Raw genomic sequence first — 27,810 nt, 5'->3', positions numbered from 1 at the left:
CCATACACATGGCCCAAACACCTAAGGGGTGGCAGCAGCAGTGGGATCTCTCCAGGCAAGGAATGGCCTGCTATGTGTTGACCCCCAGCTCAGTGCCATGCACCACTTTGTGCTTTATGCTAAGATTGGTGGCATAATAGTAAGAATGGCCTTATTTGGGGCAGCAGGTCTCTGATATAAGACTTCAAAGTGCTCTCCAATCACTTACCATATGCAAACAATGTCCCCTTCACTACATCCTAGGATTTGTAAGAAACACCTGTGTGTTGATCCACTCTAATGACCTTTCCAGGTAAGCCCCTTCTTCATGCCCCTGTCACAGCCCCATCAGCCTCCCATCAGTGACAGCTTTGAGAATCGAGTGAGTAGATGAAGAAGTCAGGTTATCCAACACAAGAACATTAATAATCCTCACTCTATTTAACTTACTTGTCCTGGCCTCAGGCTTCAGGGCTGGCAGGTGTCCACCATGGTTAGGGGACACCATGGACTGACCACTATACATGACTCACATCCCTAAAAGGCCTTAATTTTATACCTTTGACATATTTTCCAATGAAGGTGCATGCATTGTTTTTGTGCAATGTGTTAAATTGTTAATGCAAACTTTAAAATACACAATTTTTAGAATAATGCTTTAGCGTTTCTTCATTCGCTATATTTGGAACCTCAAAAAAATGGAAGTATCCTGGGCATCTTGATCTCTTGAGAGATGCTGGAGCTAGTTGAGCCAGAGTGACATTGGGGCAATACCCCTGCTGGGGTTCTACTTCTCCTTCCAAGCCAGCAATGCTGACAAAGGCTGGAAGCCATGTTTACAAATTTCAATGTGTAGACATTTTATTCCCAATTCAGTTTCAAAATGCGGGCTGAAATTTCTGAGACAAAAAGCTGCTTTGACAGTATTTACTAGGAATGAGGATGATAGGAAGGCACAAAGCAACTCATGGTGTGTACATCAAAGCCCACCTTCTGGAAATTCAACTGGATTCCTAACTTCAAGTTGGAGAGTTCAGGAGTTATCCTATGTTAATAGGGAGCCACCAAAGATAGATGAGGATTGTGGCTTGTTTAGTATTGTATTTTAGAAAGATCATTGGTAGCTAGTGAAGAGAGACTGGAGCCTGAGGCTATTGTTCATGTACTTCTAGGTAAAAATCAAGGGCATGGTGAAAATCCTGTTCTGGGGTTTCCAGTTGCAGACTTGACAAAACAAATAGCCCTTCCCTGGCAAGAACTTTCAGTGAACACAATGCATCCTCCCAAAGGGAGAAAGCTGGCCTCCCTCACATGGAGCATTTCTCTCCCTGCTGGCCTAACTTAGCTGAGAGTAAGAGGGCCAGGAAACCTCTCAGAAGAGAACAGGTTCAAGGGAGAATAGGAGGTAATTTCTTATTGGGAAGCTTGAGGGTCTGGTGTCCCATTTTCTGGGATAGTCTGTCCATTTGCTTCCTCCATCATTTCCTTATACTGACGTTTGAAGAAGCCAACCTGTGGAGAGGAAGGAAAAGAGAATTAGGAAATCCAGTGGAAGAGAGGAAAAGAGATGATTGAGGAGGGAGAGGGATCACCATTGCTGGAGCCCCTACTATGTTCCAGCACTACACTAGAAACATTAGACACACTGTGTCATTTAGCCTTTACCAAAATTCTGTGAGTTGGATGAAATCACCTTCAGAATGAGAAGTCAAGACCCAGCATGGACCAGTCACTGCCTACAGTCACAGAAAGAATCAGTGGCAGTGTCAGCACCCAATCCAGTGCTGTGCTTTATTTTATAATTTGCTGTGAAGAGAAACATGTAGTGATAAAGAGGAGAGTGGAAAAGACAAGGAGAGCAATTAAAGGCAGTCTGACTAAAATTAACAACACAAGAAACAACAGATGTTAGCAACAATGCAGAGAAAGGGAAGCCATCCTAAACTGTTGGTGGGAGTGCAAACTGGTTCAGCCACTCTGGAAAACAGTATGGAGGTTACCCAAAATTTAAAAAAAAAAAACACAACTACCCTCTAATCCAGCAATTGTGCTACTAGGTACTCAAGGATACAAAATACAGATTCAAGGGGCGCCTGGGTGGCTCAGTCAGTGAAGCATCTGACTCTTGACTTCGGCTCAGGTCATGATCTCACGGTTCATGAATTTGAGCCCCACATCGGGCTCCATGATGACAGCGTGGAGCCTGCTTGGGAGTCTGTCTTTCCTTCTCTCTCTCTCTCTCTCTGCCTCTTTCTGCTCTCTCTCTCTCTCTCTCTCTCTCAAAATAAATAAAAAACTTTAAAAAATTAAAATTGAAAGAAAAAACAAAAAGACAAAAAACAAAGGGATACATGCACCCCAATGTTTACAGCAGCATTATCACTAATAGTCAACTATGGAAAGAGCCCAACTGTCCATAGGCTGATGAATGGATAAAGAAGATTGTAGATATCAAAAGAAATGAAATCTTGCCATTTGCAATGACAAGATGGAGCTAGAGTATATTAATCTAAGAGAAATAAGTCAGTCAGAGAAAGACAAATATCATATGATTTCACTCATATGTGGATTTAGGAAACAAAACAGATAAACATACGAGAAAGGAAAAAAAGGAGAGGGAAGAAAACTATAAGAGACTCAACAATAGAGAACAAACTGAGTGTTGTTGAAGGGTAGGTGAGTGGGAGGTGGGATAAATGGTGATGGGCATTAAGGGGAGGAATTATGATGAGCGCTGGGTATTATGTGAAAGTGGTGAATTACTAAATTCTACTCCTGAAACCGATACTACACCATACATCAACTAACCTGAATTTAAATAAAAATTTGGAAGAAAAACACATAAGGAGGCCTGAGAATCAGACAGGAAGGCATGAGGGAGTGTTGGGGACTGGTGATGTCATATGTGGGAGGGGATCTCTCATATGCAGTGCATTAGCAAGAATGTGTATCTATATCCAAGGTGAGTTCTTCCCTACACTGCAGAAAGAATGGGATCAAAAACTGATGGCTCAGTCAGTTAAGCGTCTGACTTCGGCTTAAGTCATGATCCCACAGTTCATGGGTTATAGCCCGCGCAGGGCTCTGTACTAACAGCTCAGAGCCTGGAGCCTACTTCAGATTCTGTGTCTCCCTCTCTCTCTGCCCCTCCCCTGTCTCTGTCTCTCAAAAATAAATAAAAATGTTAAAATAAAAAAAAAAACCTGGTAGTGTCAAGAGCAGGATGAAAATACTCACCTTATACAGAATGACTGTGATGAGAGCCAGCAGCAGCAGTCCTCCCAAAGAGCTGCCCACAATAATGGGGACAGGGTTGTAGACCTCATACTTCTCCAGTACCATCTCCATCTGGAGTGGAGGTGACCTCATCAGAAAGTATCAGAACTCTTGCTGTCCCAGACTCTTCCCAGGTTCCCCAACCTTTAACTCTCTCCCCTCCTTCCTTTACTCCAAGGGGTGACAAAGAGAAAAATTCATAGGCTTGGGGACACCTCTCCTGCTGAGGGACCTTCATCCTTCCTCCCTCCAGGCTTGTGAGCCTCACAGCACCACAGATTTTGCATTAGGAGCCCTCTTACCAGCCTGGCCACTGCCTACCACACAGTCACTACCTGAGCTCTCAAGAATGCCTCCTGTCCTGGAAGCTGGGCATACACAGATGTGTTGAACATGATTTCAGCCACACTCACAATCAATACCTTCTTCTGCAATGTCTACAAAACAGAGGGGGCACAGATGAGGAACTAGCACTGGGAAAGGCACAGAGTTCAAGAAATGTCCTGGCTGGAGGATGGACACAGACATCATCTGGTGGCACCTGAATCTTGTGGTGGGGCGGCGGGGGGTGGGTGGACTCTGCTGTTGGGCCTACACACCTGGCTGACCCAGCCAAAGCTGAGGTTGCCCTTTAGGATGAAGTCAAGTTCCTCCTGGACGCCAAAGGAAGGCAGGTCACAGTGGAACCTCAGGCAGTCAGCAATTGAGCAGTTCTAGGGACAGAGAAGTAGCATTAGGCCAGAGAAAGGTGGTTTTGAAGGCAGATGACAGCATAAAACTGATTGATGTGAGAGGAGCAGTCACAATTGAATTCAAGAGGGCTGTTCAGCAGACAGCCATCTGAATGTAATACAGGTTCTTGAATTAAACTCTTCTGGTGTGTGGTTTGAAGTGGAAATGGCCCAGAGCCCTCCTTTTACCAGCACGGGATTCTTCTGAATGTGGGTCAGGAAGTCAGACTCTATGGGCACCATTCTCTCTGAAGAACACTGAATGGAGGGGTTCTAGGAAAAAACACAGAGAACAAGCATCTAAGGGGGTTGGGCATCAGGAATTCATGAGGGACAGAGAGATCCAAGTAAAGGGCATTAGCTGGGGAGCTGTACACAGTCCTTGAGTACCTGGGGGTGGAAAACCTCTAACTCTGTCCACACAGGCACCCCATTCAGCTCCACAGGCACAGAGAAGTTGATGCTGACAGGCAGGTCCCTCTGTCCCAGATTGTTCACCTGCACAGAGGGCAGTGAGAGCAAAGACCATGCCAAATGCCATATCCCTCCCTAGTTGCTGGCTGCTAGCCCCCTGCCACAGCCCATGCTCTTGAGTCAGTATCACTTGCCTGGTATCTATGCTGAGCCTGGCTGCTTTCCTCCCAGTCCAAGGCTGAGAAGTTGAGGTACTTGGTGGACTGTTCATGGCTGGGGAGAAAAGAGGCACAGATGGATTTGAAGTTCCTTGAGGGACTCCTAAAGAGGCTCAAGTTAGCATCATGACAGGATAGGTAGCCAGTGGGGCCTTGGGGTGGCCTTCAATGAATTCTGTGACTGATCTGAGGTAATGGGAGGATTTAGGGAGCAGGGCTGGGCTTCAAGCTGGGTGCAAGCTTCTTGCAGAAGCTGTCAATGGAGTAAACTGCCAAGGAGGCTGGCAGAGAGCACCGTGAAAGGGACCCAGAGCTATGCCATTGACTCACTAGAGAGCAGGGGCCAAACCATCCCTCTTTGTGTCTCTGTTTTCCTTTCAGGCCTTCATGGGCACAGAGGATACAGGATATGCATGTGAGACCCAGCAAAGTTTTGGGGAGACTTGGACTTATACTATTGGTAAATGTTTACTGGACACTACCACTGTCTGGCCTCCCACAGACCTTCCTTCCTCTCCTGTTTCCTTGGCTTTTCTTGGTCCTGGGACTTAGAGGCGAGGGAAGGCCTAACAGTACTCTTTACTGGATCTCAGCGTAACAATTCCTCCTGAGCCCTACCCAAGCCCATGTGTGGAGACCCAGTGGCCAGCCTGGCTCCTCACACAGGTGGGTGGGCTCACCTCTGGCCCTTCTTGCTCCACTTCTTGGGTACCTGTCCTTTGCCCACACAGTCCTAATTCTAGACCACTTCCACTCTAAACTCTCATCCCTCCTCTGTGAGGAGCTTCCCCAAAATGCCCCAGCCTCATCCTGTGGGCCTCTCTGAATGCTCCCACCCACAGAGTCAAATCAGCTGAGTACAGCTGAACTGTAGGGCCAAATATGCCTAGATATGCCCTGCCCATGGGTTTCCAGTACACACTCCAGCAAACAAGCTCAGAGCATGCACCTGGCTGGGCTGCTGAGACCTCCCAATGTGGAGATGTGAATTAGAATGTGACACTGGGCAGGAGGAGGGTGTCCAATGAGGCACAAGGGCAGAACTAGCACAGGGAAAGGTACCCAGGCTAAGCCACACAGACTTGTTGCATATCATGGATGTATACATCCCACAAGGGCAGGAGATTGTGTCTAGTTTTGATTATACAATACAGACTCAATAAATTTTTGTTGAATTTCAAATGAATTTATGGAAAGCAGCCAGAGCACTGTGCTTAGAACACAGGAAATGCTAGGAAGCTATTTACTGAAAGAAGGTGTCTGCTCCAACACATGACTTGACTCCTGAGTTTTAAACACCTCATCTATTACCCTTCCTGGAGCAGCATTTTAAGCTCTTTTTCTTTTATCTAACTTCTCCCTGAAATTTGACCTCTACAGCAAGCAGGTCATTTGTCTCTATACCTCCCAAAAGGGACTGGGAAGAGGAGGAGTAGCAGGTCTAACGCCCTGCAGGTGTAAATCTGTTCCTTTCAATGAAGAATTGTCTCACCCAAATGTCAATGACTCCTTTGAGAACCACTGCTGGCTAATCCCAATGCCATGGACTCTCACATTTAGCAGAGGCCTCCCCTGACAGAAGGCTCTAGCTGCTCTTGGAAACTCAGCCTCAGAGTACAGAACCATGGAGAGGTCCTTGATGAGATTCTGTCTTGGATCAGAGTAACCTCACTTCCAAATAAAGCTGTAGGAATCTTGAGACATGGAAATGTCTCATATTTCTCAGGAAACCCAGGAAAATCTTGGTGTTTCTAAAAAAGCCTTCTGAGAACTGTAACCTCTATTAAATGTATAACAATAATAATATTACAATTATTATTATCATAGCTATCCCGCAATAAACACTCGATATTTAATTAGTAAGTGCTAGCAGTATCATCTACCAATTGAAAAGGTGGTGATAAAACCTGAATGTTCCAGATGTTGAAATGCTGCAGGGGATAAAATCCTTTCCTAGCCCCATCAGAGTGATAGAGAAGAACGCTTTTGAGCTGGTGGTATGGTACCTGCTGATCACAGTGTAGATGGCATACTTCACCATGAGCTCCATCTGAAAGGTGGTCTTGCTGGTCCTGGGAGTAGTATTTTCACTGGAGAAAGAGGAGGAGCCTAATTGGCAAGGACCCCAGAGGAGGAGGCTAGGGGCAAGGAGGCACTGCCCCCGGCCTGGCCCAGCTCACCTGCTCACATTAGCTGTCAGAAGCAACCTATCACCCAGTATGGCCTTGGGGGAGACGTCAAAGGTGACCATGAAGGTCATCTGAGGAAGAGGCAAGAATGAGGGAGTCACCAAGAAATGAGACAGGGTAGGGGCAGGTAAGCAGTGGGTGGGCAGAAGCAAGGCTGACCTTAGCACCCTCACGGAAGATGAGGTGGTTGATGCTGCAACGGGTGCTCTGAGTACTCTGGCCCTGGGCTGGGGTGCCATCACAGGTCAGGCTTGGGGAGTGTGCCTGCAGCTGGTTCTAGGCAAGGGCAAGTAAAGAAAAGGCAGGTGAGCATTGTTTAATATTCTAAAGAGACTCCATGAAGTAGTGAGTTTCCTGGTATGTATCTTAACGTTATGTTTTTTAAAATATCTTCAGACACTGTCTGGTCAAATTTCTTCCTAATGTAGAAATGCCAGATTTATTAGAGTTTACCCTCTTTATTTTTTGTTCTTTTAAAAGAGCTTTTTATTATGGAAATTTTCAAACATACTCAAAAGTAGAAAGACAGACTAGATAAGTCAACCCTCTTTGTTTCCATCACTCAATTTAAATTTCTACTCTTGTTTTATTCAGCTGCTTGACAATTTTTTCTGAATAATTTAAAGCACATTCTGGATATCACACCATTGTATCCAGAAACACTTCAGTGTATGCCACTAACAGATAAGGGTATTTTTTAACATAACCACAAGACTTAAGAAATCACACTCAATAAAATAACTCCTTAATACTAGCTAATATCCAGGTCATGTTCAGTCTCCACATTTTCTCCAATAATGTTATTTTGCAGCTCATTTTTATTTATTTTTTACAGCTATTTTTAAAATCAATATCCAACGAAGGTTCACATATTGCATTTGGTTGACACATCTAGTAGTACATTCAATGATAGGGTGCTCAACCCTCACACAGCCAGAATTTGCCATTCCTAGTGCATTCCTTCATACATAAATCAAAATATGCTCCCATTGGGAATATCACTAGCCTAAGAGAGACATCGGAGACCAACCAACCAAATGGAAAGTATAGACCTAGTTTAGATGTTTGTTCAAATAAACCAGCTGTAAAAAAGATATTTTTGAGACAATTAAGGAAATTAGACTATGGTCTAAATACAAAGGAATCATTCATTTTGTTGGATGTGATCATGAGATTGGGGTCATGTAAGATGTGTGGGAGGAATGCAATGACATGTTGTCTGGGACTTGTTTTAAAATACATCAGCAAAGGGAAAAAACCCAGATGAAATAAATGTGGTCAAATGTTAATAATTGTTGAATTTGGATGATAAATTGTGGGGAGGTTTGTTGAACCTCCCCACAATTTATTGGGGAGGATAATTTATTTTTGTAAATGTTTAACATTTCATAATAAAATTTTCATTAAACAACCTGTTTCTCTTTGACTCCCTGTTGTCCTAGTTCTATCTTCTAGAACAGAGATTGCCAAATGACAGCTCACCATCAATTTTTATAAATAATTTTTTATTGGAAAACAGCTATGCTCATTCATATACATACTTTCATTGTCAATGGCTACTTTCATTCTACAACAGCAGAGGTGAATAGATGTGACAGACACTGTGTGACCCACAAAGCTGAAATATTTATCATCTAGTCCTTCATAGAAAAAGTGAAATCAGTAACCAAATGGTTAACAAGACTAATATGTGCAACTACAACTTTTTACCCAAATTTGCTTGTTCTCAGAATGTGGCCTACCACCACGTTTCTGTAGAAACAGTCTTGCCTAAAACCATGATAACAAAACACTTGATTTAGGTGTTTTGCAGAGACTCAGGCCTCATCAAGAAACTGGCCAGAACTGATCAGGACCACTGACTGCCTCTTTGACCATGCACAAATGCACAAGGGGTGAACTTTTGGCATAGAAGGGCCTAAAACTCCACTCTTGAATCATGCTAAGAAAACCATTTTCTGGTAATACGTAACACGCATGACAGCTTATGCAAAAGCTTCTCACGGTGCAGATAACAAAATGACCGCAATCCTCCCCTACTTATTAACTTCCTTTATCTGATTCTAAAGTCATATCACTCTTCTCCCCTATAACCAGACCTTGTTTTATTTGCCTTTAAATATCCCTGACTCTCCCTTTCCTTATGCAATGTCTCAGTGATTGGCTTTACTGCACATTGAGGGTATGGACTTGGATTTGGTTACAAATTTGGCAAACCAGCCAGGAACTCTGCCTATGATTTGTCTACTCTCCAGCCAGTAAAAGTAACAGGAGGTTGGTGATAAGTCCAAGGAGTGTCCTAGGCTCTTTTGTTCTAGAGACCATCCCAGGGGCACCACCCCAACTTGGCACCACTGACTTTCTATGTTTAATTTAACTCTGTGGCAAGGAAACATCTTTTGGTTTGGACAGACATCTTTTCAAGAGTATTTTGGTATGATAGCATGTGAGCTTATTTCTTATTCTCATTCAGTTGCCTCAAAATAGGTAGGGGCATTTGGTTTGGTTCTCTTAGCCTCCTTTTCTTGCTTAACTAAGAAAAGTTTCCTAGGGTGCTAAGTGAAATAAGTCAGTCAGAGAAAGACAATACCATATGATTTAACTCATATGTGGTACTTAAGGAACAAAACAGATGAACACAGGGGAAGGGAAGGGAAGGAAAAATAAAATAAGATAAAGACAGAGGGGGAGGCAAACCATAAGAGACTCTTAAGTAATAGAGAACAAACTGAGGGTTGCTGGAGGGGAAGTAGATGGGGGGGGGATGGGATAAATGGGTAATGGGCATTAAGGAGGGCACTTGTTGGAATGAGCACAGGGTGCTATATGTAAGTGATGAATCACTAAATTCTACTCTTGAAACCAATATTACGCTATATGCTCTATATTAAGTAACTTGAATTTAAATAAAATCTTGGAAGAAAAAAATAAAATAAACATAAAAAGAAAAGGTTGACTAGAAAACTTTTTGGTTCAGTCAGTGAAGACCCAACTTTCAGAGAGGAACTAGAGACTAGGAAGCCATTTGGTTCAGTAGGTGAAGCCCCAACTTTTAGTGAGGAACTAAATGCTCACAGTAGTACTCTCTGAGCTTCATCTGGTATGTTTGTTGCTGCAGCTTTTGGCATCTTTGCATAATACCAGCCATGTTCTAATTAGAAAATGAGAAATGACTATTTGATTTCTGCATGTAGCCCTTTGGGCTATACTCTCCAAAATTGGGCAGTGTTTAGTTATGAAACTATGAAAAAATTATCTTTTTTTGCAAACTGCTTGGCCAAGATATGTTACATTCTGGAGAAAAATGGCCATTAATTAATGGATTCATAAATTATAATACCATTTTACAGTTAGATATTTGTAAAAGGGAAGGTAAATGGGATGAAATACCTTCTGTTCAGTCTTTTATGATTTTGTATCAGAATAAGCTGGCTCAGAAAAGATGTAAAATTTTACTTCAACAGCATAGTGACACTAAAAAATCTGTGTTGCCTGAATCCAACTGGAGAAAAGAGGATAATTTACTGATTATTGAATTAAACCCCCAAAGGGGGTGCCAGAGCAGCTGCCCCTCCACAGCAGCTCCATTCCAACAACTTGAGCACCAAAGGGACCCTGAACCAGGTCCCCTTACCTTCGGGGGGGGGGGGGCAGAGTTTGGAAAGATTTCCCCTTCTCATATGCAGCAGGGTGTTTAATTCATCCAGGGAATCACTGATTCCTGAGGATGGCAATATCTGCTAACACAGGTCCCAATTGGATGTTCAGACGCTGGAAGAATGATTTGGGTCCACTCTCCATTCTCTACCTCAGATTTGTTTAATTGAAAAAACAATATGCTTACTTATAGAGATGACCCCAAGAGGATGGAAAATTTGTTTTCATCTATTTTTGCCACTCACAACCCACTTAGGTAGAGGTACAAAATCTGTTAAATACTTTCCTCACTTCTAAGGAATGCTGCATGTGGCCAGGAAAAGGCTAGAGAAGAAGCTAATCAGCTACATGCTGAAACCCCAGTAACCCCTTAAGAGCTGATTCCATGATGGCCATTGCTGCTGTGGATCCCAACTGGAGTGTCAACGTTGGAGACTGCAGTTAGCTTGAACACTATCAGGATTGCATTTTAGCTGGATTAAGAAAAGGAGTCCCTAAGCAAAGGAGTGTAAATAAGAGTCAAGAAGTTAAAACTGAATGAGAACCCTTCAGAATTTCCTGAAAGAATTTTTGAGACACATCAGAAATAAACTGATATTGATCCTGAGGCACCAGAAATTTTTAAGATGATCAATATGATGTTTATCAAACAAAACGTATCTGGAAATTCAAAAAAAAAAAAAAAACTCCAAAAGCTGCATTGGTAATGCCCTTCACAATTGTTTGAAACTGTCTTTGAAGTTTTTAACAGTATCAACAGAGACCAAGCACAAGAAATAAAAGAGCACCAGAAACTGAAACAGCATGTTGCCTTGTTAACTTCCGCCTTAACTCAAGGAAATCCAAGACCAGGCCAGGGACCCCTAGAGGGTGAGATCGACAACAGATAAGAAATTCAGGTGCCCCAATTTGGGTCTTGTCAATATGCCTATTGTAAAGAAGAGGGCCATTGGAAAAGAGAATGCCCTAGGCTCATGAGTTCTCTTAAGGGGACAGAGTCCCAAAATGCCCACCAGATACCTTAACTGGCTGATAGTGACTAAGAATGAAGGGGATCAGGGGTTCCTTTAAATCTTGTAAAGCCTATCATCATATACCACAAGGAACCCCAAATAACAATGGCAATGGGAAATAGACTCATGGACTTTTTACTGATGTGAGGGCCACATATTCAGTACTCTGGGTTCTCTCTGCTATAGCTGTACCAAGAGTTTTGGGAGAAGTATTGACTAAAACCTTCCCACAACCACTAAACTGCCAAATGGGACAAATTCACCTTAAACGCAGATTTCTGAATATGCCCGAATGTCCCATCCCTTTACTGGGCTTTGATCTATTAACTAAACTGAATGCTAAAGTTAATTTTGCTATTGGATCCATAGATATAAAGGTACCACCAGAACAAGCTTCATCAAGGTAGAGAAGTTCTATTAGAGCTGCCTGAAGAAGTCATCTGAAAAGTAAGATCAGATGTTTGGATGGATAGGAAGCCAGGACAAGCAAAAGCAGGGACACTTGTACATATTAAGTTTTGTGATGGGAATTCCAAACTTCAGATAGTACCCATTAAAGAAACAAACTAAAAGGGGGAATTCAGCCTGTCCTCTCTGCCTTCTTAGAATTTGGCCTTCTCCACTGTTGCCAGTCCACATACAATGCACCTATTTTTTTCTGTTTATTTATTCATTTTGAGAGAGAGAGAGCATGCAAGCACATGTGAGTGTGGAGGAGTGGCATAGAGAGAGGAAGAGAGAAAATCCCAAGCAGGCTCCACACTCAGTGCAGAGCTCAACACAGGGCTCTATCCCACGATCATAAGATCATGACCTTAGATGAAATCAAGAGTTGGATGCTCAACCAACTGAGCCACCCAGGCACCCCTACAATACACCTATTTTGCCTGTACAAATTTAAGAGCCATTAACCAAACTGTAGAAGATATCCACCTGGTGGTAACTAATTCATATACTCTCTTAACAACCTTGCCGGAGACTTTCAATGGTTTACTTTTCTAGATTTAAAAGATGCATTCTCTTACATCCCTCTCAGTTCAGACTCCCAAAAACTGTTTGCATTTGGAAAGAACCTGAGACTAAGAATAAGCAGCAATATTGCTGGATGGTCCTTCCCTAAGGTTTTAAGAACTCTCTCTGCATTTTGAGGAAAGTCTTAGCCACAGACTTAAGGGACCTCCAATTATAAGGGGGAACCTTCCTTCAATATGTAGTTGATATTTTGGTTGCAAGCAAGACTAGAGAAACCTCAGACCAAAATATGATTTTGACCCTAAACTTCCTGAATTAGCAAGTCTATAAAGCCTCAAAGAAAAAGTCCCAAATCTCTCAAACATGTGTTAAATATCAAACTGTCAAAGGGACAAAGGAATCTGCTCCAGACCGAAGGGAAGCATTAGCAAAGGGTCACAGTGCTCATTACCAAAAGACAGTTGCATGGATTCCTAGGCATCACTGGATTTTTCCACATTTGGATTCCTGATTTTTTAAAATATAATTTATTGTCAAATTGGTTTCCACACAACACCCAGTGCTCATCCCAACAAGTGCTCCCCTCCATGCCCATCACCCACTTTCCCCTTTCTCCCACCGCCATCTACCCTTAGTTTTTTCTCAGTCCTTAAGATTCATCACTAAACCTCTCTATGAAATTCTTAAAGGAAGAAATAATGAACTTCTTGATTGGACTGGAGAATGTCATTAGGCATTCCAAGTTGTTAAAGAAAAGCTACTCACAGCTCCTGCTTTGAGCCTTCCATATATCAGGAAGCCTTTTGATTTGTCTGTCCATGAGAGTCAGGGGATCAGTCTTGGGAGTGCTAACTCAGAATTTGGGCAACATAAAAAGATCTGTCGCTATTTTTTCTAAATAATTAGATCTAACAACCAAGGGATGGCCAATGTGTGTGAGAGCAATAACAGCCACTTGTAATCTATTACAAGTAGAAAAATTTGCTTTGGGGTATCCTACCACACTGCATACTCCACATTTACGTACTCTTCCTACTGGAACAAAAGGGTGGCTACTGGCTCACCTCTAGAAGATTAGGCAAATATCAGGTTGTCCTATTGTACAACCCCAATGTTACTTAGAAAGCGGTCTCCACCTTGAACCCAGCCACATTGCTCTCCAACAACACTGAGGGACACATACATGACTGTATACAGATAATTAACAAGTTTATTCCAGCCATCCTGATTTTATGGATCTGACACTGGAAAATCCAGACTTTGAGATGTTTGTGGACTGGAGCAGTATATCATGGATCACGGACAATAAAGAGCTGGATATGCAGTGATGACCCATCAGTAGAAGCTCTCTCACCAGGTACCTCCACTCAGAAAGCTGAAGCCATAGCTCTCATAAGAGCCCTCCATTTAGGTATGACAAGACAGTGACTATTTTTACTTATTCTAAATACACCTTTTTACCAGTCCATGCACATGCAGAGCCATTTTGAAGGAAAGAGGTTTGTTAAATTCAGGAAATAGGGAAATTGAACATGACAAAGAGACTTTACAAGTACTAGAAGCTGTTTTGGAACTCAAGGAGGTAGCTATTGTCCCCTGCTGAGGACACCAGAAATTGGACTGTTTTCTTGCCAAAGGTAACAATCAGGCATGATCATACAAAGACTTCAAAAACCCTCTATAACAGCTTTAGTACCAGACATAGACTTAACTAAATACCAACTCTAACCTTCCTCTGAAGACCTAAGAAGAGCTAAGAAATGGATATTTGGACATATTTCTGGCATTGAAACTGGCTGGAAATATAATAAATAAGGAATAAACCTTAACCTAGAACATCTTATGGAAGAGATAATTAGTGATATTCACAAAGCACCTGTTATGGACATAATGCTGCTCTTTAATGGATCCAATCATATATTATGGATCCCAATATTTAGAAAACTGTTCAAAAATAGTTGAAAAATGTGACATTTGTGCTAAAAAAAAAAATCCTAGGACCGAACCCCCACCAGTCCTAAAAGATATAGAACTTAGAGACACCAAACCTGGAGAAAATTGGTAGGAAGATTTTACCATGATGCCGAAAACAACAGGTAACTTTCAATATTTGCTAGAATTTACAGACACCTCTACAAGTTGGGTTGAGTTTTTTTCATGCCATTCAGAGAAGTTTTCAGAAGTTTTCAAAACACTTTAAAACCAATCCTAGGTTTGGATTGCCACTAACAATTCAGAGAGACAATGAAGCAGCATTTGTGGCTAAGGTCACACAAGCAGTATCTAACGCCTTGGGCACTTGATGGAGACTACATACTTCCTAGAGACACCAATATTCTGGGAAAACAGGAAAAAAAATGAACCATATGCTTAAAAAACTTTGGTAAAAATCTGCCAAGAAACCAACTTAACTGGGAAAAAAGGTCTTGTCAGTTGCCCTGCTTCAGTAAGAGTGGCTTCTAGAAGTAGGCTTGGTTTAATCCCCTATGAAATGTTTTATGAAAGACACTTTCTGTATTCTTTTCATGACTTAGGAGTTCCAGGTGGGGCTCGTGTTAGGGATTTGGATACTATCGGGTACATTGATTCTTTGGGAAATATTCTAAGTGCTATACATACATTTGCTTCTATCAGGTTGATGCATTTCACAGATGTATTCTTACACCGCTTGAATCTTGGAGACTTGGTGTTATTAAACACCTTGAATAAGAAGCACCTGGAGGATCAACTCCAACCTCAGTTGACAGGACCTTATGAAGTGCTGTTGACCACCATTCTTCAGTGAAACTGAAGGGAATTAAGCCATAGATTTACCACACTCAAGCTGGTTCCACAAGAATCCATTGGTTCCCTATGTCCTGTCAACAAGAACATAGGGAAAAACTCTGCTTGGACCAGAAAGCCTGAGATGGACCTGAAACTGCTACTTGGGAGAACTGGTCTAAAGAAACCAATAGATAAGTAACAAATGACCTATTAATAGTTTATACACTATGAATGTTATTCCATTTTCTATTTGCATTTTCCTGTTACATTTCCTATTTAAATTTCCTATTTACATTTCCTAAGTAATTTCCTATTACAATCTCTCGAGTTTGGAAAGATAACTCCATGATTAGGATTTCTCAAATGTCATATACCTATTGGATATGTCACCCTAAACCACACTCAGTGTACAACCACAATGACCCAATAGTAATGCCTGTAACCAACTTTTCTCTGATCCCTAATTTTTCAATACATCTAAATCAATGCACTCCATTAGCTTAGAGTCAGGTTAATCAACTTGGCCTCCCTCATTTTCCTTATCCTTTATTTTTCTCCCAACTATCCCAAAATATGGGCCTCTCACATTCAATGATTGGAATACACCCCAGAAGCTTGTATTTCTCCTTTTGTTTACAATATAATCATAACAGTTAATAATTTCACCTCTTGTTAAATTAATTGACCCTTTTTCCTTTCATCACCTTTTAGAGATTTTTGAGAAACATGCTGTTTTAAAAGTTACTCATCTTGAGCACTGAGTGTTGTGTGTAAATGAGGAACCACTGGAATTTACCCCCAAAACCAAGAGCACACTGTACACACTGTATGTTAGCCAATTTGATGATAAATTATATTTAAAAAACAATAATAAAATAAAATGTGTACTTAAAACAAAAACAAATAAACTTTTAAAAATTGAAAAAAAAAAAGTTACTCATCTTGTCCTGCTCCTCTCTGTACAATACTGAAAACTAAAAGAACTTGACAACATAGGACCCCCACACCCTTCTGTGTTACTCTCTTACCAATTACACCAAACTTAACTATACTTGTTCTTGGTTTCAAATAATACAATGATTCTGCAAAATGAAAGTATTGACCCCAATAAACTAAGAGAAGTGCTATGTGAACCCCAGGTTACATTTTTGTTTGTGGATATCAACACTTCCCTTGGCAATATGAATGTTTATGTGGCTAGCACATGGGAGGTACTTGTCTCCTAGGACATTTGGTCACCCCTTTTTTCATATATAATTCTAATAAAAGCAGCCGTTTGACAAGTCCTCTCAACTGTTCTACAGGTTAAAGAGAGAAATCACAAAATATTCTGATTATTTTCCCAGAAGTCAGGAAGATGGAATTTGGTACATGTTTGGGAGACCATTATTGCCAAGGTGTTGAAATGACATCACATGAACATATGATAAGAAATTCTTCAGTAACTTTAGGAATTATTAAATAAAATAAAACTTCCCAAGCCATAGCGGCCCAACAAAAGGCCTTGGGCAGGAATAGTTTTATATAATATAATTTAATATTAATATAATTTGTAAAATATATAATTTTATATAATATAATATATAATAGTTTTATATAACATAATTTAGATTATATTTTAGCAGAGCAAGGAGGTGTTTGTGTAAAAGCTAATTCATCATGCAGCATATATATTAGCACTTCCTCAGAAATTGAAGCTTGTATTTACAAAATAAGACAACAAGCTACTTGGTTACAACAAGTCTCCCCTAATGTCCCAGACTCAGATTTGGACTCGTTTTCCAGGTTATTTTCTTGGATCCTCCAAGAAATTAGATCAATTTCCCTAGGATTATTCATATTCCTACTTCTCCTTTGCTACTTAATCATAAAATGTGGTATAAAATGTACAAAAATTATTAACCAAAGTACAAAAATTTTGGTAATGCAAAATGTTAGCTTACAACATGGAACAAAGGATATTTCCAAATAAGTGCGAAAAGTTTCCATTCCTCTAACCCTGATCTACACACTATTTCAGCAGGAAGTAGCTAGAGTAGTCATCATCCCAGTTCCCTCAAGAATGAGGAATAATCAAAAGACAGTGGGCATGGAAACCAGTAACCAAAGAGTTAACAGGACTAATAAGTGCAACTGCAACTTTTTACCCAAATCTGCTTGTTCTCAGAATGCAGCCTGCCACCATGTCTCTGTAGATAACAGTCTTGCCTGATGCCATGATAACAGAAGGTTGATTTAGTTGTCCTGCAGAGACTCAAGCCTTCACTAAGAAACTGACCAGAACCAGGGAATACACATGGCAGAGAGGTAGGGGGACCCAAAGCTTCCTAGTCCCTCAAACACAGCAGTGTTGAGGCCAAAGGACTTTGAATTCCAAGAGTCCGGGCCACAGAGTGACAGAGACATCTCCAGGGGCCCACAAGGACAAACTGGTGGGCCATAGGTGTATGATTGTGAACTGGGAGAGATAAAATGGGTGGCATAGGCATGAAGGGGAGGGATCCCCTTCTGTGGAGAGACAAAGGGGAGAGAAAGAGAGGCTGTGGAAGTGTAAGACTATATTTGGACAAGAGAGAAACCACAGACCTGAGATCAAAAAAAAAAAAAAAAAGAAATATCCAATTTCTAACTTCGAGGCTTTCTCTGGACTGGAGTCAGCTGCCCTGTTCTCGCACCTGGAAAGGAGGGGAGCCCACCCAGGGCTCAGTAACTAGTTCAGCGACACAGTCCACAGTGGGAGAAAGCAATCCCCTCCCTCATGTGCTGTGGGAAGAATGTATACAGCCATTCAAAGGAAAAAGCACCCTGCCTGTGCCCACCAGCCAGAAACCATTTATCGGTGGGGTGGAGCGGCACTTCTCCCGGAACTGAGGTGCACAGAGTGGGACCCTTTAAGACATCAGGGTTTGAATCCCAGCTGAGCACTAGGGAGGCATAGGAGTCGAGTCAGTGGAGCAAAGAAAAAAAATAGGCCTGCTTATGCCCACACAGTGCTGCGAGGACTACCTGAGCAGAGTGGTTTGGAACACCTGGTCTGGGGAGGAGAGACTGGGGTGTCACCATTTTTCTCCCCATCACCAACAAGGTGGGGCTTCAGAGAAGGGACAGCAGGCCCACAGTGGAGGCGGGACTCACCTACACCAAACCATACCCTTCAACACCAGATAACTACATATCTACCAGAGATTGACATTGACCAACCAGGCACCCCCTCTTCCAGATGAGCGCTGCCACCGGTTCCAAGGCACCCAGAGGTTTTGCCTTTCCAAATTTAATTCTTGGACAATTCTTAGTTTATATATTTTTTCTTCCTTTTCTCCTTATTTCTTCCCTTCCCTAGTCTGGGTATTCAGGTTGTTGGTTTGTTTAAGCAGACATATTTAATCTATTTTCTTTATACCTGTTCTATATCTCCCTCTTTATTTTCCCCTCTCTCTTTCTCTCTCTCTCTCTCACTCTCTCTCTGAATTAAGCCATATAGTTCTCTGCCTGGTCAATTTTCTTTTCTTTTCTTTTTCCCTTCCACGGTCATTTTTCTCTTTGTATGGGATAAGGCCTGTTCCACCACTCCCACCACCCCCTTTTTTAAAAATTTTTTTTCCAGGGTTACTTTAATGAACAAATCAAAGCACACCTGGTACAGAGTCCAAAACATCACTACGAGGAGGGAAATAAAGAAGCTAGAGTCACAACAACAGAGAGTACATAACACACTCCAAAAAACACCTCCTGAAGGTCCAGGTCCTGGACAGTGTATAGTAGTGCTCGCAGGTGCAGGACACAAAAGTTTCTAAAACACAGAAGGGACAGAAAACTAGCCAAAATGATGAAACAGAAGGATTCTCCTCAAAATAAATTCCAGGAAGAAATGACAGCTAAAGAATTGATCACAACAGATATAAACAATATAACTGAACAAGAATTTAGAATAATAGTCATAAGATTAATCACTGGGCTTGAAAAAAAAAACATAGAAGACAGCAGAGAATCTATTGCTGCAGAGATCAAGGAACTAAAAAATAGTCATGATGAATTTAAAAATGCTGTAAATGAGGTGCAAAATAAACTAAAGGTGCTGACACTGAACACTGAAGAGGCAGAGGGGAGATTAGGTGAAATAGAGGATACAATTATGGAAAAAGATGAAGCTGAGAAAAAGAGAGATAAAAAAAAATTCTCGACCATAAGGGGAGAATTAGAGAACTAAGTGATTCAATGAAATGGAATAATATCCATATCATAGGAGTTTCAGGATAAGAAGGGAGAGAGATAGGAGCAATTTGAACAAATCATAGCTGAGAACTTCCCCAATCTGGGGAAAGAAACAAACATTAAAATCCAGGAGGCACAGAAAGCTCCCTTCAGATGCAACAGGAATCGATCTTCTGCATAACATATCATAGTGAAACTGTCAAAATGAAAAGATAAAGAGAGAATTCTAAAAGCAAGAGATCTTAAAGGGGACTCTGTGAGGAATGTTGCAAAGACTACAAAGGACCAGAGACATCACCAAAAAGATGAAACCTACAGATAACAAATTAACATTAAATCCACATCTTTCAATAATAACACTGAATGTAAATGGACTAAATGCTCCAATCAAAAGACACAGGGTATCAGAATGGATTAAAAAAAAAAAAAAGACCCATCAATTTTCTGTCTACCTTTAGACCTGAGGACACCTTCAGATTGAAAGTGAGGGGATGGAGAACCATCTATCATGCTACTGTAAGTCAAAAGAAAACTGGAGTAGCCATACTTGTATCAGACAAACTAGATTTTAAACTAAAGGCTGTAACAAGAAATGAAGAAGGGCATTATGTCATAATTACAGGGTCTATCCATCAAGAAGAGCTAACAATTATAAATGTTTATGCGCCCAATTTGAGAGCTCCCAAATATATAAAACAATCACAAACATAAGCAATCTTGTTATAAGAATATGGTAATTGCAGGTGACTTTAATATTCCACTTACAACAATGGACAGATCATATAGGCAGAAGATCAATAAAGAAACAATGGCCCTGAATGATATACTGGACCAGATGGACTTGACAGATATTTTCAGAACTTTTCATCCAAAAGCAGCAGAATACACATTCTTCTCGAGTGCACATGGAATGTTCTCCAAGATAGATCATATACTGGGTCACAAAACATCCATCAATAAATATAAAAGAATTTAGATCATACCATGAACATTTTCAGATCACAATGCCATGAAACTTGAAATCAACCACAGGAAAAAGTTTGGAAAACCTCCAAATGCGTGGAGGTTAAAGAACATCCTACTAAAGAATGAATGGGTCAACCAGGCAATTAAAGAAGAAATTTAAAAATTTATGGAAACAAATGAAAATGAAAACACGACAGTCAAAACCATTTGGGATGCAGTAAAGGTTGTCTTAAGGGGAAAACACATTGCAATCCAGGCCTATCTCAAAAAACAAGAAAAATCCCAAATACAAAATCTAACAGCAAACTTAAAGGAACTAGAAGCAGAACAACAAAGAAACCCCAAGGCCAGGAGAAAAAGAGAAATAATAAAGATCAGAGCAGAAATAAACAATATAGAATTTAAAAAAAAAAACAAAACCAGTAGAACAGATCAATGAAACTAAGAGCTGATTTTTTGAAAAAATAAGTAAAATTGATAAACCCCTAGCCAGACTTCTTAAAAAGAAAAGAGAGAGGACCCAAATAGATAAAATCACGAATGAAAATGGATTTATCACAACCAATCCCTCAGAAATACAAGCAGTTATCAGAGAATACTATGAAAAATTATATGCCAATAAACTGGACAACCTGGAAGAAATGGACAAATTCCTATACACCCACACACTACCAAAACTCAAACGGGAAGAAACAGAAAATTTGAACAGATTGATAACTAGTGAAGAAATTGAATCAGTTATCAAAAATGCCCCAACAAACAAGAGTCCTGGGCCAGATGGCTTCCCAGTGGAATTCTACCAGACATTTAAATCAGACTTAATACCTATCTTTCTCAAGCTGTTCCAAAAATAGAAATGGAAGGAAAAGTTCTGGACTCATTCCATGAAGCCAGCATTGCACTGATTCCCAAACCAGAGACCCCACAAAAAAGGAGAACTACAGGCCAATATCCCTGATGAATATGGATGCAAAAATTCTCAACAAGATACTAGCAAATTGAATTCAACAGCATATAAAAACAATTATTCACCATGATCAAGTGGGATTCATTCCTGGGATGCAGGGCTGGTTCAATATTTGCAAAGCAATCAATGTGATACATCACATTAATTAAAGAAAGGCTAAGAACCATATGATCCTGTCAACAGATGCAGAAAAAGCATTTGACAAATTACAGCATCCTTTCTTAATAAAAAAACTCTCAAGAAAGTCGGGATAGAAAGAACATACCGGAACATCATAAAAGCCATATATGAAAAGCCCACAGCTAATATCATCCTCAATGGGGAAAAACTGAGACCTTTCCCCCTGAGATCAGGAACAGGACAAGGATGTCTACTCTCACCACTGTTGTTTAACATAGTGTTGGAAGTCCTAGCATCACCTATCAGATGACAAAATGAAATAGAAAGCATCAAAATTGGCAAAGAAGTTGAGCTTTCACTTTTCGCAGATGACTTGATATTCCACATGGAAAACCGGAAAGACTCCACCAAAAAGCTGCTAGAACTGATACATTAATTCAGCAAAGTCACAGGGTACAAAATCAATGTACAGAAGTCTGTTGCATTTCTATACACCAATAATGAAGCAACAGAAAGAGAAATCAAGACTTCGATCCCACTTACAATTGCACCAAGAACCATAAAATACCTAGGAATAAACCTAACCAAAGATGTAAAAGATCTGTATGCTGAAAACTATAGAAAACTTATGAAGGAAATTGAAGAAGACACAAAGAAATGGAAAAACATTCCGTGCTCATGGATTGGAAGAATAAATATTGTTAAACTGTCAATACAACCAAAGCTATCTACACATTCACTGCAGTCCCAATCAAAATTGCACCAGCATTCTTCTCAAAGCTAGAACAAACAATCCCAAAATTTGTATGGAATCAGAAAAGACCCTAAATAGCCAAAAAATGTTGAAAAAGAAAACCAAAGCGGGGGGCATCACAATCCCAGACTTAGGCTCTACTACAAAGCTGTAATCATCAAGACAGTATGGTACTGGCACAAAAAACAGACACATAGACCAATGGAATAAATAGAGACCCCAGAATTGGACCCATAAATGTATGGCCAACTAATTTTTGACAAAGCAGGAAAGAGTATCCAATGGAAAAAAGATAGTATCTTTAACAAATGGTGCTGGAAGAACTGGACAGCAAGCAACATGCAGAAGAATGAAACTGGACCACTTTCTTACACCATACACAAAAATAAACTCAAAATGAATGAAAGACCTAAATGTGAGACAGGAAACTATCAAAACTCTAGAGGAGAAAACAGGCAACAACCTCTTTGACCTCAGCCGCAGTAATTTCTTGCTTGACACATCTCCAAAGGCAAGAGAATTAAAAGCAAAAGTGAAGTATTGGGACCTCATCAAGATAAATAGCTCTGCACTGCAAAGGAAACAATCAACCAAACTAAAAGGCAACTGACAGAATGGGAAAAGGTATTTGCAAATGACATACCAGATAAGGACTTAGCATCCAAAATCTGTAAAGAACTTACCAAATTCAACACCCAAAAAATAAATAATCCAATCAAGAAATGGGCAGAAGACATGAATAGAGACTTTTCCATAGAAGACATCCAGATGGCAAAAAGACACATGAAAAGATGCTCAACACACTCATCATCAGGGAAATACAAATCAAAACCACACTGAGATACCACCTCACACTGGTCAGAGTGGCTAAAATTAACAACTCAGGAAACAACAGATGCTGGCGAGGATGTGGAGAAACGGGAACCCTCTTGTACTGTTGGTGGGAATGCAAACTGGTGCAGCCACTCTGGAAACCAGTGTGGAGGTCCCTCAAAAAATTAAAAATAGAACTGCCCTACAACCCAGGAACAGAACTACTAGGAATTTATCCAAAGGAAACAGGAGCGCTGATGCATAGGGGCACATGTACCCGTATAGCAGCTCTTATGGGTGCTATATAGCCAAATTATGGAAACAATAGCCAAATTATGGAAAGATCCTAAATGCCCATCAAGTGACGGATGGATAAAGAAGATGTGGTTTATATGTACAATGGAATGCTGCTTGGCATTGAAAAAGAATGAAATCTGGCCATTTGCAGCAACGTGGATGGAACTGAAGGGTATTATGCTAAGTGAAATAAGTCAGTCAGAGAAAGACAGATACCATATGTTTTCACTCGTATGTGGATCCTGAGAAACTTAACAGAAGGCCATGGGGGAGGGGAAGGGGGAAAAAAGTTACAGAGAGGGAGGGAGGCAAACCATAAGAGCCTCTTAAATACTGAGAACAAACTGAGGGTTGATGGGGGTTGGGGGAGAGGGGAAAGTGGGTGATGGGCATTAAGGAGGGCACCTGTTGGGATGAGCACTGGGTGTTGTATGGAAACCAATTTGACAATAAATTATATTTAATAAAAAATAAATAATAAAAATAAATAAATAAACATTTAAATTTTTTTAATTAATAAATAAAAGGTTTAAAAAGAAAAAGAAACTGACCAGAACCAGTCATGACCACTGACTGTCTCTGAGAATGCACATATGTCCAATGTATGAACTTTTGACATAGAAGGGCCTAAAACCCTACTCTCAGATCATATTATGGACACCAATCTCTGGTTGTGGATTGCATGAAAACATATGTAGAAGCTTCTCGCAGGCACAGATGACAAAATGACTTCAACCTTCCCCTACTTATTAATTTCCTTTATCTGATTTTGAAGTCATGTAGCTCCTCTCCCCTATAGCCAGACTCTTTTTTTGTTTGTTGCCTTAAAAATCTCTGACTCTCCCCCTTAGAGAAGGTGGATTTGAGGCTGGATTTCCCATCTCCTGGTTGGGCTGCCTCTCGAATAAACCCTTCCCATGCTGCGTATTCAATGTCTCAGTGACTGGCTTTGCTGTGCACTAGGCATACAGACTGAGGTTTGATTACCAAAGTATCCAAAGCCCTGATCTATAGAAACCAATAAATTCAACTCTTTCTTCTACAGAACAGTGTTTTAAACTATTTGAGGGCCAAGATGTTTTATTTAAAGAGGAATACTTATATGGTGTGGAAAACAAAGAAATTTAAGGCAGGGTCCCCTTTCTCTCCACATTTGCAGCCTTGTGGGAATTAATTTCTGATAGTATCTCTAAAATACAATACCCAGAGTTGAACACAGCATGAGCCAAGGCAAGCTCCAGCAATATAACCATATTCATCCAACTATGATCACCCCAGTCCTCTTGGCTTACAAGAGGCTGCTAAGCAATGGTGGCACCTGCCTGAGCTCTAAACCAAGCACAGGAGTCTCTGCTGACCCCCAGCCATCAGCTGCTTTCTTCCCCAGATACCTGGCTCCCTGCCACACGACGATAAGACAGCCCTGGAGGGTAGAAGAAGGTGATTGTGGTTCCATAGGAGTCTTCACCATCATTCCACACTGTCACTTTCATATTCAGCTCCAGGGTACTCCCCACCACCAGAGTCTTCAAGCTAGTTGTTGGGGTAGAGGGCAGGAGATAATTCTGGGACTGGGGCTAGAAATGGTCTGGGGATAAAACACAGAGTGAGGAAGTAGGGAAGAAATGGGGTACAGGTTGTCTGTTTCTGAGCACAGGGTAGAAATGTTAGGGAGAGCCAGAGCAGGAGCTCCAGGTTCAAGAAGAGGGGTTGGGGAACCAGGGCAGGTCTAAGGAGTGGTAGCTCACCCTGAGAAGTCAAAGGAGATGCCAAGGTCATCCTGACAGACATGGTCAGTTCCACAATTCTTCTCAAAGGGAAGCTGAAAGGGAAGGCAAATGAGGTTTTCCCCAAGTTCTGGAGTCCACACCCTCCACTCCTTTCTGGAAGATTCCAGTACCAGGACTCACAGAGGCCACGAAGTATCGCTGAGCATCCACAGCCAAGACAGGCTGGAGGTTTCCAAAGGAAGGGATAGGTTTGCCCACCAGAGAGAAGTTGAGACGCAAGGTGATGGGGGTCACTGAGTCCTCCACACAGGCCTAGAGAATGGACATTGAAAACAGCAGTGGCTAAGGAATGCATCCTCACAGTCACTAGCTGTGTCCTGTTCCCTCATCTGTAAAATGTAAAATTTGTGTGCAATGACTATAATTCCACCATGCAGAACCTCTGCTTTGCCTATTTTCTGCCTTGAATTCCTTACCCCCAGCCTCCTACACAGCTCATTCATTCTATTCAGGATCTTCCCAAACTCTACCTGCTCAAGAGGTCTCCCCAATACCTTCTCTGCTCTCCTCCCTGACTTTATCCTTTTTTTTAATTTTTAAATGTTTATTCTCTTTTTTTTTTTTTGAAAGAGAGAGAGAGAGAGAGAGCAAGTGGGAGAGGGGCAGAGAGAGGGAGACACAGCATCCAAAGCAGGCTCTAGGCTCTGAGCTGTCAGCACAGAGCCTGACACAGGGCTCGAACTTATGAACCACAAGATCATGACCTGAGCTGAAGTCAGATGCTCAACCGACTGAGCCACCCAGGTGCCCCGACTTTATCTTTCTTCATAGCATTCATCACTATCTGACATCTATTATCTAGGAACTTGATTGCTTTTGGCCTTCCCCTAGAGTTTCCCATGATCATGCTGTGTCCACAGTGTCTCAGACAAGGCCTGTCTCAGAGAAGCAGTTCCTAAAAGAATCCCAGTACATCAACCCATAGCTCTCTAAACCAGTGGTTCTATCCTAAAATCCAGCTATGTAGCCTTAGCAATTACAGGTGACCCATCCATTTATTCGTTTGCTCACTCACTCATTCAGCTAACAATGTTATGCACCTCCTGTATGCCAGGTGCTGTGCTGGGGCTGAACCACAGTGAGAATCAGAACACACTCTGTTCTTTCCCTGCCCAGCCCACTGCCAGCCTCAGAATCTCTGCCATCCCCAGGACTTCAAAGTCCCCTTACCAGGAGGAGCAACCTCACGGTCTCACAGTACTGTCTCAGCCCAAGGACTCGGATATGAGTCAGATTCCGGGCTTTTGTCTCCTCAAAGATGGCACGGGGATTCTGGCGGCCAGGGTCGAGGGTCAGGTCAAAGGTAACAGAGCTTTGGAGGTCACCTGCAGGGGAAAGGAGGGGATAAGGAGAGATGAGAGAGCCAGAAATGCCTCAGGTGGACAAGGTTCAAGGTAGGAGACAGGAGTCCTGAGCTGAGGGATTCCAAGTGTCAGGGTATCTTGGGTCAAAGAGGAGAGGACTCACCCAGCCGATCCTTGGGACTTTCATAAATACGAAGGCAGACGTTGGCATCACCCAGTGCCTTGACAGAGGCTGTCTCTTCCCGACATTCAAACACAGACCTGGCAATCTCTGCAGATGTGAATTGGATATTCATCCACACCCTGAGCACAGGTCTGGTCCTATGAGTGGAAAACTGAGCTGATGGCAGGCCCTTGATCCCAGGAAGACAACGTGGGATGGGGATTGGGAGGCTGGAGTCCTACGTGGACTTAGGATACCATCTGGAAGTGTCTGAGAAAGGCTTTCTCACCTTAGCAACACCACCTGCCCCTGGGCCCCCACAGCCAGGTCCACCAGTTCATCCAGGGTAAGGTCCTGACCCCCACTCAGTGACTGCCCAAAATACTGGAGGCTGGGGGAGAGCTGGGAGCCTGAGATCCGCTGGCGAGAAAGGGAACGGCAAGTCAAGTTGAGGGTGAGGGAAACGAGTTGGAAATTAGCAACAAGAGGAACAGGAAGGTATGAATGTGGGAGACAGAAAGAAGAGGTGAGTAGTGAAAAGATGTCACCAGAAGTGCTTAAAAAGAGGAGGTGGGGTGGGGCAATGATGACTAAAGAAAAGGAAAGATCCCTAAGACATAAGTGAAGACATGGTGATTGAAAGGCTGGCCTGGCGACCTGGGTCTCATTCATTCATTAATTTACTTAGTCTCAGGTTCAATTATGGAGCCTCCACTCATGAGCATGAGGCCTTGGGCCAGGATCTGATCTTACTGTGCCTCAGTTTCCTCATGCTTCATATGGGGATAATAATACCTCAGAGTTTAGCTGTGAGTAGTAAATGAATTAATGCATATAGTTCTTTGAACAGCACCTGGAAAAGTCACTAGTCAGTTACTGATTATGATGAGTATTAGGGCTAAATGGGACCTCAGAGCTCATCTGACCCCACCTCCTACTTTTCAGACAGTGCCAAGGCCACATGACCTTTAAGAGATCAGCTCCATATCTGAAATCAGATCCTCTGACACCATGCCCAAGGCCCCTTTTTGCTCCCAAGGGCGACCATATCTCTTCAGAGGACAAGGGATGGGAAGTGGCTGTACCCATAATAAAATGCCCTGGAAACTTGCCTCCCCTGTGCATTCCTTCTCTTTTATTTCCATTGCCCCTGTAATGACAAATCCCTTAAAGAATGTGTCCTTTAAAATCTCTGGACACTGCTGGGAC

The 27,810-nt window shown here is 41.7% G+C and overlaps 1 protein-coding gene across 1 annotated transcript; it reads right to left on the bottom strand.

Moving 5' to 3' along the window:
• Positions 1-814: 814 nt before the first annotated feature.
• Positions 815-27,501, bottom strand: LOC109261006 (integrin alpha-X-like). The gene is made up of 16 exons (XM_019439512.2): positions 26,891-27,501; positions 26,602-26,759; positions 26,305-26,459; positions 25,255-25,386; positions 25,093-25,166; positions 24,736-24,877; positions 6,967-7,083; positions 6,799-6,878; positions 6,625-6,708; positions 4,595-4,673; positions 4,377-4,484; positions 4,176-4,259; positions 3,855-3,968; positions 3,591-3,692; positions 3,217-3,327; positions 815-1,491 (listed from the first exon to the last, which is right to left on the bottom strand). The coding sequence occupies exons 1-16, from the start codon at positions 27,271-27,273 to the stop codon at positions 1,393-1,395; spliced, it is 2,022 nt and encodes a 673-aa protein (XP_019295057.2). The 5' UTR covers positions 27,274-27,501; the 3' UTR covers positions 815-1,392.
• Between the last annotated feature and the right edge of the window lie 309 nt (positions 27,502-27,810).

Source organism: Panthera pardus, unplaced genomic scaffold (assembly GCF_024362965.1).
Source record: "Panthera pardus isolate Hobbes unplaced genomic scaffold, ASM2436296v1 HiC_scaffold_5, whole genome shotgun sequence".
NCBI classification, from domain to species: Eukaryota; Metazoa; Chordata; class Mammalia; order Carnivora; family Felidae; genus Panthera; species Panthera pardus.
Note: the sequence above shows the minus strand (reverse complement) of the source record. Positions and strands in the feature narration are given on the sequence as shown.